This window comes from Rutidosis leptorrhynchoides, chromosome 5, assembly GCF_046630445.1.
Source record: "Rutidosis leptorrhynchoides isolate AG116_Rl617_1_P2 chromosome 5, CSIRO_AGI_Rlap_v1, whole genome shotgun sequence".
Lineage (NCBI taxonomy): Eukaryota > Viridiplantae > Streptophyta > Magnoliopsida > Asterales > Asteraceae > Rutidosis > Rutidosis leptorrhynchoides.
The window spans coordinates 367,002,318-367,017,950 of NC_092337.1; the positions used below are offsets into that span (position 1 = coordinate 367,002,318).

At 34.4% G+C, this 15,633-nt stretch overlaps 1 protein-coding gene across 1 annotated transcript; it reads right to left on the reverse strand.

Moving 5' to 3' along the window:
• Window positions 1-270: 270 nt before the first annotated feature.
• On the reverse strand, window positions 271-1,164 carry LOC139849721 (uncharacterized). Its single transcript, XM_071839349.1, has 4 exons — window positions 1,064-1,164; window positions 756-952; window positions 548-653; window positions 271-484 (listed from the first exon to the last, which is right to left on the reverse strand). The coding sequence occupies exons 1-4, from the start codon at window positions 1,162-1,164 to the stop codon at window positions 271-273; spliced, it is 618 nt and encodes a 205-aa protein (XP_071695450.1).
• Between the last annotated feature and the right edge of the window lie 14,469 nt (window positions 1,165-15,633).

The following is a 15,633-nucleotide window of genomic DNA, read 5'->3' on the forward strand; positions in this document are numbered from 1 at the left end:
GCAATTTCATCACTTTGCTCATGCAAACATTGCAAAATTCCTTACCATTATGAGATAAAATACAAAACATTCCATAAGCAATTGGTATTTCACAAATAAACTCCTTCCATATTCTTACAAGTGTCAACTTTTAAAATGCTTACAGGTGTGATCAAGACTTGCAACAATTTAAAAACTAAAAACACCTAAAAATAACATCAAGCATAGATTTTTTATTTAATTTCGCACTTCACACATATGTAACTTTGCCTTCTTATGATTTTCGTAAAGTTACGCATAGTATCGTTCTAATAAAGCCGCATGCCATGCATTGGGCAAATTTCGCCCCTCCATATCTGCAAGCTTATAAGATCCTGCCGCATTAACTACCACAACTTGATAAGGACCCTCCCAATTCAGTCCTAATTTGCCAAGTTTTTCTGCTCTACTTGCATCATTATTTCGCAACACCCATTCGCCAACGTCGAAAGACAAAGCGCACACTCTTTTGTTATATTACTTAGCAATTTGTTGTTTGTTATTTACCTCTCTGTTAGCAGCCATTAACCTTCGCTCTTCAACAAAATTCAAATTCTCACCCAATGTATCATCGTTTACTTCTTCTTCAAAGTTAGCGACTCTATGCATTGGCACAAGAATTTCAGCGGGTATTACTGCCTCAGAGCCATATACCAAACTAAAAGGTGTTTCCCCTGTGCTTTTCTTGAAAGTAGTGCGATGTGCCCACAACACATTGGGTAATTCATCTACCCAACCAGTTCGCTTTTCGCACAACTTCTTTTTAATACTGCTTACAATATCCCGATTGGTAACTTCGCATAAACCATTAGCCTGTGGATGCGCCACTGATGTAAATTTTTGTATTATATTCAAATTAGTACACCATGTCTTAAAAGGATCTTTCGCTATTTGCGTGCCGTTATCACTAACCAGCTCGCGCAGAATACCGAATCTGTAGACAATACATTCCCACACAAAGTTCCGCACTTACACAACAGTGATAGTGCGAACCGCCTTAGCTTCAACCCATTTTGTAAAATAATCAATTGCCACAATCAGGAACTTGACATTACCAGGTCCTGCGGGAAATGGCCCTCCAATGTCAATGGCCCACTTGTGAAATGGCCATGGCGAATTAACAGGAATCATATCATGCCTCGGCATCTGATTTTACGGAGCATGCCTTTGGCAACTTTTACATCGCTTAACAATTTTCGCAACATCGCGATATAGGGATGGCCAAAAGTAACCCATCCGCATAATTTTCGCCGCAATAGTTTTATAGCCAGAATGCAATGCGCAAGAACCACTATGCACTTATTCAACTATCATTTCTGCCTCAATTGGTCCAACACATCGTATCATTGGACCACAGTATGATTTGCGATATAAAATATCATTTTGAATGATATACATTGGTGCTCGCTCTCTTACTAGGCGAGCTTCGCGCTTATCAGTTGGCAAAACATCACCGTGAATGTATTATAGGATTGGTTCCATCCAATTTGGCTGTTCCTCTTCAACAGACGCAACCGTTAAGTCATTATCTATTGATTTGTTTGGCAATTCTTCAACCCAAACTTGTTTTTGAAAATGCAAAAACGTTAGAGCAGCTAATTTACTCAAGGCATCCGCCTTCTTATTTTGACTTCTTGGCACTTGCGCGAGTTCAAAATACTCAAACCGCTCTACCGATTCTTTTAATAACTGCAAATATTTCTGCATTGAAGAGTCATGCGCTTCAAAGGAACCATTAAACTGATTTGCCACTAACTGCGAATCTGTAAACGCCCGCAACTTAGTGATATTCATTTTTCGTGCGATATTTAAACCAGCGAGTAATGCTTCATACTCTGCTTCATTATTTGTGACATCAAAATTGAAGCGTAATGCATACGTATGCTCTTCGCCACTTGGGTTGCCAAGACCAAACCCGCACCTGCGCCCTCTGCACATAAAGCACCATCAGTAAATAAATCCCAAGTTTCGCCCATTACCGGTTTTAATGCTGTTCGCTCATTAATCACCTCCAACTCTCTAGATATTTCTGCGAGATAATCCGCCATAACCTGACCCTTTACAGCGCTTCGCGGAAGATAAGATATTTGATAAGCACCTAATTCTACTGCCCATAATGCGAGTCTACCAGATATCTATGGTTTTATTAAGACTTGCTTGATTGGCATATTAGTTAACACATGCACTGGATGCCCCTGAAAATATCTTCTTAACCTTCGCGATGTTAGAATAAGCGCATATACAAACTTCTCAATCGGCGCATAGTTTATTTCGCTCCCTGTAAGAGCCTTACTGACAAAATACACAGGCTTTTGTATTTTATCACTTTCCACAATTGCAACTGAGCCAAAAGCTTCATTTGCCACCGATATATAAAGGTAGAGAATTTCGCCATCAATTGGCGCTGTTAATGTAGGCAAATTTTTCAACAACTTCTTCATTTCTTGAAATGCAGCTTCTGCATCGCTTAACCAAACAAAACTTTTTTGCTTCAAGCAACCTTTTAAAGTTTTGAAAAACGGCAATTGTCTTTCAGCAGCTTTAGACAAGAAACGCGTTAACGCAGCTAACTTTCCCGTCAAACTTTGCACTTCCTTAATCGTTCTTGGTGCGGTCATATTTTCAATAGTCGTGATTTTCTTTGGATTAGCTTGAATACCTTGTTCTGTAACAAGGTATCCCAGAAACTTTCCTTCGGTCTCGCCAAAACTACACTTTAGCGGATTAAGCTTCATGTTTATCTTTCACAGTGTATTGAATGTTTCGCGCATATCTTCGATAATTCGCTCATGCGTTGTACTTTTGATCACTAAGTCGTCCATGTAAGCCTCAAGATTACGCCTAATTTGTTTTCCGAACGCGGTATCAATCAAACGTTGATATGTCACACCCGCACTGATTAAACTAAAAGGCATCATTATATAGGAAAATATACCTTTGCCCGTATGAAAAGCAGTTTTGTCTATATCTTCTTGAGCCATTGGGATCTGGTGATAACCTCTTGCCGCATCCAAAAAACATTTATACAAAAAAGCGTGCAACGATTCTACTTTTAAATCAATTTCTGGAAGTGGATAATTATCCTTAGGACACGCTTTAATTAAATCCTTAAAATCAATACACATTCTCCATGAACCATCAGGCTTATTTACCAAAACTGGATTCGCAATCCATGATTGATACTGAGCTTCGCGTAAAATTCCAGCTCTCACCAATTTTGTTACCTCTTCGCATAGCCACTTCACGCGATCTGGGGCCATGCCTCTACGCTTCTGCACCACAGGCTTTAAAACTGAATTTACATTAAGTCTGTGTTCTGATATATTACGCAGAACACCAGTCATATCATTTTCACACCAAGCAAAAACATTCATGTACTGCACAAGTAACTGCACAATTTGTTTCCGTATGTCCGCACTAACATTACTTCCAACTTTAATTTTTTGCTCAGGATACGCAGGATTAACCATTACCATATTTTCCGCAACTTCCGTAGTTCCTTGAGCTGCACTTTTTACATTTAATAGCCGCACAAATAGGCACCTTGCTTGTTGAATTTATTGTCGCGACACCTTTTCGCGTTGCAAATTTAATCATGCCATGATTTGTAGATGGGACAATTCCGAGTCTACCTAAGGTGGTTCATCCTAACAACATGTTATAGCGAGATGAGGTTCGCATAACATAGAAATCTAGCCGCGCTCGGCGCACTAAACCATCATCATTGTCATCAATAAGCTCAACATCTAAGGGCAAAACACCCATAGGCAATGAGGATTCTCCTGCAAAATCGATCAGCGAAGCTGCGGTTGGTTTTAAAGTTACTCTGATACTCTCCGGAAGTTGAACAAAACATTGCTCGTAAAGAATATCAACACTACTACCATTATCAACATGAACTTTCATGATTGTAATTCCATTTTCCGCGATCTTGCACGATACAACTATCGGCATTTCAGAGAAATCCTCGCTCTGCATTTTTAGAAAACTAATTGGTGCAAATTACCAATTTTGATACATTCTTGCCAACTTTCGCATTTTTCCTCTTTTTTGAGCATTTGTTTGAACAGTGGTATTACTCATTATTTCAACTAATGTAGCAACTTTCTGCCAATTACAAACGTATTCACCTGCGAATCACCAGAATTATACACGATCAGAATTAAATAAGGCAATTAATCGTTTGATAGCACAAAACAAAAAAATTCAAGTTTAATTCATAAAACGTGTGACGCCCCGTACAAAACCATCGTGTACGGATCATCAACAACAGGATCATTACAAGGTCAAACACTATATACTGTTTGAAAACCAGTTTGCATTTATAAAAAGACATAGCGTTTACAAAAGATAACGTGACACAAAAGTCGTTACAAAGTCATTATTTTTGAAAATAACATAAATTACGAATGCAAAAGAAAAGTTTCATAATTGAGACATCTCTAAGTTATGCAGCGGATATCTAACACAGCAGGTCCTTAACAGCAAGTCTAAACAGCATGACAGCAAGTCTAACAGCGGAAGCAACAAACCTCTAAGCACCTGAAAAAACATGCTTAAAAACGTCAACAATAAAGTTGGTGAGCTATAGTTTAAATTGTAACAGTAATATAAGATTGACCACGAGATTTCAATGTTTCAAAACGGTATGAAAAGTATATGTATAACCGTGGGCACATGGTAACTAGACTTAACGTAAATATAAATATCACCCCCTGAAAGTACACCTGACGAGTGTGTATGTCCTCGAAGTATTAAACACCCGTTAAATGCTAGCGCGACTAGCCCGAGTGGGAATGTCAAACCCTATGGATCCATATCTAAGATTCGCGTCTACCGGTTTAAAAACCAATAGTTAAACGTTACCGTGCTAAGGGGAAAGTTTATGCCGTTATATAACCCACACATATGTAAAGTTTGAGTACTCGTGTCAAATAAGTAAAACATAAAAAGCGCATGTATTCTCAGTCCCAAAAATAGTATAAGTAAAAAGGGAAGCTATAACTCACAGTGATAAAAGCGGTAAAGTCGGTAATGAAAGTATGCAAGTAGTAAGTCGGTCCGAAAGGTCGTCATCCTAAATCAAAGGTTACTAGGTCAGTAGGTTGTCTTTATAAATTCTATTAGTTCATAAAATAAGTTTAAGTGTCATCATCATCATCATCGTTCATCATCATAAAAGCTAAGTAAGTTTGACAAGAATAGAGATCGAAACAATAGTCTGACTTCGGTCAGATTCTGCGACCTCTACGTAGATCGAAAAGACTCATAGTCAGTGGCTATGGCTCCGTATATGAGTCCCCTAACCGCTGACCAATTTTTAGAACCTAACTCGTCTTCGTTTGACTGTGACGACTGTTTAAGTGCGAGTAGGTCAGAAATTTCAGCACAACGTTACAAGGGCGTAGTGACTTTCGGAGGGCCATAAATCCTAAACCGTAACTCGGATTAAGACGAGGCCTAAATAGAAAATCATCTACTCGAACCGAACTAACTGAAAATCAACTTTAAAGTAGCCCAGGTTACTGATCAGATACGAAAAACAGTAGGTAAGGTGCTCCGGTGGGGTTCTTAGTACTTGATGCTCATCACGGTTCTCATCCTTGATGCTTGTAGCTTCAAGTGTACAACTCGTTGATGGTTTAGCATCACTTTTGACCAATATTCTACCATAAATACACAATATGTTAAGACTAAGTAATAACACAACTCATTTAAGAGTCTTAGATGGATGATGAACCAAGGTTACATCATATCCTTAGTCTTAACACAATTACAAGTTACATTTACAATTAAAGCTACAAACTTTACATCAATCAAACGGGTACGAACATAATCTAAGTCAAATGAGGTGATGGAACCCTAAGCTAGAGAGCTTGGATCCTCTTCACACAAGTTGCAAGGTTACAAAGCTAGAAAGCTTGAACCTTTAGTGTTCTTGAAGATCTTGAAGCATAAAGCTTGGATCTTTAAGTTATATGAAGACCATAAACACAAGTTTTGATCTTTTTAACAAAATAATGAGATCATAAGTTAGAAAACTTAGATCCAACAAAAGATATGAAGATCCAAGCTAGAAAGCTTGCATCTTGATTGTTCTTGAAGATCTTGAAGCATAAAGCTTAGATCTTTAAGTTATATGAAGATTACAAACACAAGTTTGAATCTTTATAACAAAATAACAAGATTAAAGTTAAAAAAATATAGATCTACAAAGTGGGTGAAGATTCAAAGCTAGAAAGCTTGAATCTTCCATGTTCTTGAAGGATTCAAATCCATGTTTGAATCTACAAGATGAAATCAAGATCAAAGCTAAAAAGCAAGACCCTTAGATGATGATGATGAATTCGTGTGTGAGAAGGGAAGAAGAAGAAGAAAAATTCAAAATACTTACACTTTTAGAGAGAGAAAGAACTAGAGAGCATTAGAGAGAGTGTGTGTGTGTGTGAATTACAAATGAAAGCAAGTGTTAAATAGATGGAATAAGGGTGGTATTTATAGGTGAATGGGGGAGGGTGGTGGTGAAGGTGGCCGTGATTTTTGGAGGGGGACAAGGGGGATAAAAGTTTGCTTTTTGGTTAATGGTTGTCTAAAGTTGGTGCTTATGTTAGGATCTCATGCAACATTAAGGATAATACTTGATATAAATGCTAGCATGTTCCCTCTAATAAATGGGCATTTATCTTACTTATTATTGGATCACTAGTAATTAATAATTGGGCTAAATAAATGGGCTACTAGCTAGAGTAGGGTGGGCTTAGGTCCAACAAGGTAGAAAGTCCAACAAGACTAACTAGTAAGCATAATTAAATTACTACGCGTAATTAAGCATCCATAAACCCAAGTAATTATTATTATAAAATAATAATTAAGATTTCATAGTCATAATATTCCAATTACGACAAAAGTTAAACGTGTACGCAGTACGCAGTTTGTTCGAAATGTCAAGTGACACTAACGGTCATAAAAGCTTCCGGTGAACAAGTTAAGTATCCTACGTACTCTAAGGCACGTTTTAATATATAAATGAAAGTAAACCATGTATATAAAGGTTCCAGGATATAAAGTAGCACAGTACGCACAAATATGCAGTTTCGCAAAAATACAAGACATAAAAGCAAGTTGAAAAAGTCGGGTCGTTACATTACCCACCTTAGTGCGATGTAGAAATCCATTGGGCAAGGTCACAAGTGAAAATCACAAAGGCTTAGGAAAATGGCAGAGAATCAACCACCTACAAATGAGAGGCCATGCTCTCTATTTATAGTATTCGACATATCCGCGGTCTGCGGATTTCTTAACTATCCGCGAAAACTTTGCGGATTAAACCGCAGTCTTTTATTAAGGCGGCAACATAACCGCTGTACTTATTTTCAGCAGATATTCCATAACTTTGGATTATAGCTCGTGTAATTCTGCTCTTGGCTTTTAGCGAATAAAATATACATATACAATGCTATGTATATGATCATTTATAATGAAGGATACGATGATATCTTAGAATTTCTAAAATCGAAGGATAATGAAGAAATTCTTCTGTAAAGATTTAGAATGCGTAAAAAGATCTTCTGTGATTTCCTTCAGAAATCGAATCATCTAGATTCTTTGGTTATAGGTTTAGTCTTCGTGATTTATCAACAGCTTCCTTTATGTTTTACTCAATCCGTTCTTCAATACCAGATTTTCTTTTGAGCTTTTCCAATACACAGTTCTTTATTATCAAGCTTCTGGTCATTAAGACCATCTACAGCTTTTGCTGCTTCATCAGCATATTAGAGTTAACGAATCTGAATCGTTGGTTATAGTTCTAAGGTGTTTTCAAGGATTTTGAATTTGATCGTTAAATGCAGGATGTAACATGTCAACGGATCTAACGGTTGACGAAGAAATGTTGTAAATTTCAAAAGTAATGAATGATAATTTCGGTGGTTTGATGTGATAATTCATCACAGAATACGAATGAATATAATTCATGAGAATCAGAATTGAAGAATGTACAATGTAACATATTAATGTGAGATATAAATATTTCTCGGGTATTACCTACCCGTTAAAATATTTTCACAATTAACAGTTTATTCAAAAGAGTTTTAATTACAGTCTTTATGAAAATATACGTACATATATATCTTCCTTCAGATGTAATTATGGATTTAATGAGTTAATATAATATTAAACTCATTTGATTTACAGTTGAAACGGGGATAAATAATCTCCAAAACTTTAGAGATTACATATCATCGCGGAATATTTCTTTAATGAAGTTATGAATCAATACTTCATCGTTTATTTTTATTGATATACCTCGATATATGATGTTGGTGCTCGTGGAATTCTTGTGAAATTTACAAGGCACGAATGATGTTTTCTAGAGAGTTTCGATTACATTGAAATAGAAGTGTAAAACTAAACATGTATTCGAATAACACACTAGGTTTATTATGAAATGAAGATTATTGTGTTGAAGCATTGATTAAAGATTGTTAATTCATTAATGAAGGATGTACATCATAGCATATTAGTGATATGAATTAACTAAGTAGGACATACTAGTTAAGATTCACACGTAATAGCTTATTACGAAAAGATTTATTATTCTTCCAAACCATATATATATATATATATATATATATATATATATATATATATATATATATATATATATATATATATATATATATATATATATATATATATATATATATAATTCTTCGGGAAGAATGAGTCAATACATCTTAACTCAGTAGTTTCGGAGTTTGTGGAGCTTGTGATGCTGCTGGTGCTTTCAGTGCTTGCGATTTTGGTGATGTTGGCGGTATTGCTGGTACTGGTGGTGCTGGTTATGCTGCTGGTGCTGCTGATGCTTGTAGAATTCGCACCATATTCTTCAGAGCCACCACTCGAGCGCGAAGCTCGTTGACTTCTTCTACTATTCCGGGATGATTGGCGGTTGGAACAAGGGGATGAATAAGATCTAGAATCTTCGATATTATATAATCGTGACGGGATACCCTGGAAAGAAGAGAGAAAATAGTGTTTTGGACTGGTTCGCCGGTAAGCGCTTCAGGTTCTTCACCAAGAGGTGAATTCGGTTGGTGAAAGGGATCACCTTCTTCTTGTCTCCATTCATTAAGTCGACTACAAACCCATCCCCAATTCATCCAAAATAGATGATGGCTAATTGGTTCGTTTATTCCGGTTACGCTGCCATTGGAGTTCAAGGAGTTCAAGGAATCCATATTATGTGTTTGGAATAGGGTTTGATATGAAATGAGTGCTGGATACTGAATAAGTATATATAGCAAAAAGATTTCTGTAATTTACGGAGGAATTTAGGAAAAGTGTTAGACAAAGTATATTGGGATAGATATGATAAGATATGATAATATATGATGTGTCTATACACCATTTATGCAATAATGACAGTATGATGTGTCGAGATTTAAAAATGATAAGTATGTAATCTGATAAACTTTCGATTAAAGACTTTCAATTCGTAATGGCTTATTCAGGTCTAGGGGCTTGAGCTATAGGATCCTTTAAATCGGTAATCCAAACCCTTCCATTCTAGAGTTTCGTAGACGCCACCCGTCAAGAAAATTCAATGATCAAAAATAACGAGAAAGCAAATATTTTGAAAGTAATGAATATGAATAGTAGAGATTTCACGAATCATGGTTAACATTTCATGTAATACATATGTAATACACAAAACCATGATAGATGACATAGGAATGTCAAGAATTTCACTAATCATGAGTGATAGCCCTCGGTGTCTGTAATGATGATAGGGTTCATGCTAGTCATCCTAAAAGAATGAGTGAAGGACGGTTACAAGCGTTCTAAGGAAGACGTAAGGCAAGAGGTAAAAGTATAGATAACAGATAGCAAGGTAATAAGAGATAGGCAATTACAACTAAGGCAGGCAAGGCTATAGTCTTAAAGATTGCTAAGGCACCCTAGCTAACACATAAGGCACACATAAAATGCAATCCTGGTTCTCTATAACAGACCTGCTCTGATACCAAACTGTCACACCCTCAAATAGGGTCTGGGGTATTTGTGACTAATTATATCAAATCACAGTTGTATAAATGAGAACGACTCTATATGAGATGTTTTATTAAATTTTGCAGCGGAAGATAAATAGATTACATTGTATTTAGAGCATTAAATGTTTTTAATTGATATGATATGTAATGAAGACTCCAAGCATAGCAAGCAATCATTATCAAAGCAGCAGATATACAGCGGAAGCAATATTTAAGTACCTCAGAATAAACATGCTTAAAAAGTCAACACGAGGTTGAGTGAGTTCATAGGTTTGTCATAAATCAATAGTTCAATATAGTATTAGACCACAAGATTTTAGTTTAAAGTTGATTAATACCAAATATATCAATCGAAAGAGTTGTTGTTTGTAATATCACTACTAGACAAAAGTTACCCCGTGACACTTGTTATTCATGTCGTTGAATCATTATTATGTAGTCAAAGACCAACGATCAACTGACTAGAGACGTCTCTCAGTAGCGCTACTCACAATAACTAAGCTTGCATCTTATACCTCAGCAATTAATGATATTACGGCAGGGATTTAGCATGACAAAGCATGTATATAGCATAAAAGTTTGAGTACTTGTGTCTAAACGTAAAACTGTTATAAAAGTTGCGCATGTATTCTCAGCCCAAAAATATATATAAAAAGGGAGCTATGAAAACTCACGATACGATACGATAGTTTGTAGTGAACATGCATAGGATGGCACTGAACAAGTACAGAGTTGACCTCGGATTCACGAACCTATATCAAGTATATATATTAACACGTATATTGAACATATAATGTTAATCAAACCAGTTTGTGTATAATATATTACTTATAGTAATATATTTGTTATTTCAATTATATATGTTTATATATATATATATATATATATATATATATATATATATATATATATATATATATATATATATATATATATATATATATATATATATATATATATATATATATATATATATATATATATATATATATATATATATGTATGTTATTTTTATATGTTATTTGAAAATAGTACATTAAATATATTTATTATAATTAATTAAGCAGTGTTCATTATAAAAATATAAATATAGTTCTGTTGTAGGTTTTGAATATATTTTTATACAACGAGTATTTATTTAGTAAAATAATATTAATAAGTATAAATATAAAGTTGTATCTTTTTACGATAATAATAATAATAACCCAAATGAAATTTTAATTATAATTTTAATAACAATGTTAATTTTTAATAAAATGATAGTTTTATTAGAAATGATAATTTTGATAACTTTAATTAAAGTGATACTTTTTAATTATAATTATGTTTTAAATATTAATGTTTATAATAACTTTAACATTAGTAATAGTAATAATATCGATAATAATATATAAAAAGGTATATTTGATTACGATAATATAATACTTTTAATAATAATACTACTAATAATAATAATAATACAAATTAGTACTAATTATAATGATATTAATACTAGTAATAATAATACTAATACTTATGATAATAATACTAATAAGAATAATAATAATAATAATAATAATAATAATAATAATAATAATAATAATAATAATAATAATAATAATAATAATAATAATAATAATAATAATAATAATAATAATAATAATAATAATAATAATAAAAGTAAAAGTCTACCTTTTAGATGTTTTTCCAAAGGAATGCCAAAGACCGGGCTCGAACCCGAGACCTCACGCTCACCCGTAACACCCATAACCATTCGACCAAATTCTGTTTACTGATTTAGTACCCATCTGTAATTTAATTAAACTGTATTCGTTTCAACTTCTTTTTCTTCTCTCTAATCCAAATCGACAGGAATCCCATAATTAATACAATCAGTTCACCATTTGATTTAAGATATTAAACTGGACTTGAACAACTAGTAATTTATCTTAATTAACAGACATGGAAAGAAAAAAAATATAAATGAAGAGTGCCTCTGCTGCTGTCGCAGCAAAAAGAAAAAAAATAATGATTTTGAAATCTAGACCGTTATAGACTAAGATCATAACACGAAATACTTTGTAATTCACTCATAGAAACTATCTCAAACATTAATTGAACCTGAAACACAGAATTGAATTCGAATTTGATCATGAACAAGACAGTTGACTTTTTTTTTAAAATTACTTTGACTCAAAAATTCGAATTCGTTTTGAAGAATTGAGAGGTGATATTTTGCAGATAGTCTGAGTGAACGATTCCTAACAACACTGCATTATTACATTTTAAATTTGGATTCGATTTCGGGGTTTTTGAAAAATAAACCAATAACAGAGGTTAACGAGCTTTTTGTTTAATATTTTGGTTTGATTCGAATTGCAGCCGAGGATTGGATTATATAGGGTAATTGAGTGATTGATGCTGTAACAAAAAATTGATCAAAGTGGTTTTGTAGTGGAGATTGTGGTCGACTAAAGTATATCGTGAGCAAGCAGAAAAACAGAAAGAAATATAGAAAAATAAAAGCTGATTGATTTAAATAAAAAAAATGGGCGTCGACTCAGTTCATGATCAGAAAGCAGAAGAAAATAAAAAAAAATTAAAAAGCTGAATACCTAATTTAGGTTTCGATCATTTTCATCATTTTTTTATAATTAATAATTTAATAATAATAATACTAATTAATAATAATTAGATTAATAATAATAATGAGAATAATATGATACTTAATAATAATATTAGTAATAATAATACTAATAATAATATAAATTATGTTAATGATATAAATAATCATATTAATCATAATAATAATAAATGATAAATGATAATAATAATAATAATAATTTTGATAATAATAATATTAATAATAATGACAATACTGATAATGATAATTGTCAATAATGATAACAATAGTACTAGTAATAATAATTTTCATATTAATAATAATATTAAGAATACTGATGTTAATGTCAATATTTATTTTTAATTATGAAAGTAATATTAGTATATTTACTATAATTTAACTTTTAATTATTATTACATATTATATATATATTGAATATGTAATATTTATACATTATATATTTATTTATATTTACACAATTGTTCATGAATCGTTGGTCAATAGTCAAAGGTAATTGAATTCATGAAATTAGTTTAAAAATTTTGACATTCAGAATGAAAGGTTTTTGCTTAACGTGTCGAAATCATATAAAGATTAGGTTTAAATTTAGTTGGAAATTTCCGAGTTATTACACCAAGTCGGTTTCCAACCCAAAACCCTCCAACAACAACAATAAACCCGAGTACTAGCAACACTAAACTCACTTCATGAGTTTAAATGTTTTTCTCAACAATTTAAGTTCAAACCCTAAATTGAATATCAAAATCAAACAATGAAATTCAGAGTTAGAACTTACCACAACAACCATAACGTAGCTAGGAACGAGGTGAACAACTTTAACACTCGAGCTTTTGATCGATTCAAGCTTCTTCTTCTCCAAAACCCCAAATCTCTCTCTAGAAGTCTCTCTCTCTAAGAATGGGTGAGAGTGTTGAATGGATGTGAAAGTGATCCAAATTTGGATCCAAATATGCCAATATGTCCACAGATCCGTCCTCAAGTGAAGAGACCAAAAATGCCCTTCATTTAACTCAAAATAGAAAAAGACAGAAAACTGTCACCAGGCAGTGTGCGCGGCGCGCACCCTCCATCCTGCGCGGCGCACACGAGGCTCAAAATAGTCTGTCAGCTTTTAAATTTATACCACGCTTCACCCACTATACGTACATCATTTAAATGCTATGTACCATAAATATTTGGGTCTTACAAATGTACAGTGTACACTAATCACAAAAGTCTTCAACATATCTTTGATCAAAAACAGTTGAATATGAGACAGCGAAGATTGGTGGAATTGTTGAACGATTATGATTATGAACTCCTTTATCATCCCGAAAAAGGCAATATTGTGGCTAATGCTTTGAGTAAAAAAGAGAGAGTTGAACCTCGTAGGTTTAGAGCCTTGAATATGACCATTCGAACAAACCTCGCAAGGCAGATTCTTACGGCTCAGCAAGAAGCCTTGAAGGAAGAGAATTTTGCGAACGAGAAGGTCAGAGGCATGGGTAAGAAATTTGAGGTACGAGCAGATGGTACTCGGTATTTTGCGGGACGTCTTTGGGTTCTGAAATTTGGTGATTTGCGACCACTTGTTTTAGATGAAGCTCATAAGTCTAGGGACTCTATTCATCCTGGTTCAGGAAAGATGTATCATGATCTTAAAGAGCTCTATTGGTGGCCTAAATTAAAAGCTGATGTGGCTACTTATGTGGCTAAGTATTTGACCTGTGCTAAGGTTAGAGCTGAACATCAAAAATCGTCCGGACTTTTTGGTGCAACCTGAGATTCCCGAGTGGAAGTGGGAAGGTATTACGATGGATTTTATTACGAAGTTACTGAGAGTTGTGGGTGGTTATGATACCATTTGGGTGGTTGTTGATCGACTTACAAAGTCAGATCATTTCTTGCCGATTAAAGAAACAGATTCGATGGAAAAACTTACTCGTTTGTATTTGAAGTAGATTGTTTCGAGACGTGGTGTTCCCGTATCCATTATTTCAGACCAAGACAGTCGATTCACGTCGAGGTTTTTGCCAATCCTTACAGGAAGCTTTGGGAACTAAGTTGGATATGAGCACTACTTATCATCCACAAACGGATGGTCAGAGTGAAGGGACCATTCAAACATTGAAGGATATGTTGAGAGCGTGCGTGATTGATTTTGGTAATGGTTGGGATAGGTACTTGCCATTGGCTGAATTTTCTCATAATAACAGTTACACGCAAGTATTAAAGCCGCACCATTTGAGGCTCTGTATGGTAGGAAGTGTAGGTCTCCTATATGGTGGAATGAGGTTGGTGATGCTCAACTCACAGGCCCAGAGATTATTCACGAGACTACCGAGAAGATCGTACAGATTAAAGAAAGATTGAGAACCACCAGGAGTCGGCAAAAGAGTTACGCCGATGTTAGGAGGAAAGATTTAGAATTTCAAGTTGGTGATTGTGTCATGTTGAAGGTATCACCGTGGAGGGGTCTGGTACATTTTGGTAAGAGGGGAAAGTTGAATCTTCGATTTGTTGGACCATTTGAGATTATCGAATTAATTTGACCCGTGGCTTATCGTTTGAAATTGCCACAAGAGCTTAGCGCTGTTCATGACATTTTTCATGTATCTAATCTAAAGAAGTGTTTGGCCGAGGCCGATGAAACCATTCCTCTTGATGAACTTCATGTTAATAAACAACTCCATTTTATTGAGGAACCTGTCAAGATTATGGATCGAGAGGTTAAGACACTCAAGCAAAGTAAGATTCCTATCGTCCGAGTTAGATTGAACGCCAGACGCGGACCTGAGTTCACTTGGGAACACGAAGATCAGATGAGGCAGAAGTACTCGCATTTTTTCCCAGATGACGAGTCAACCCCTGCACCTGCTTAAATTTCGGGACGAAATTTCCGTAACGGGAAGGTACTGTCACGACCCTACTTTTTCCTTTATCTTTTACCATTTGTAGTTA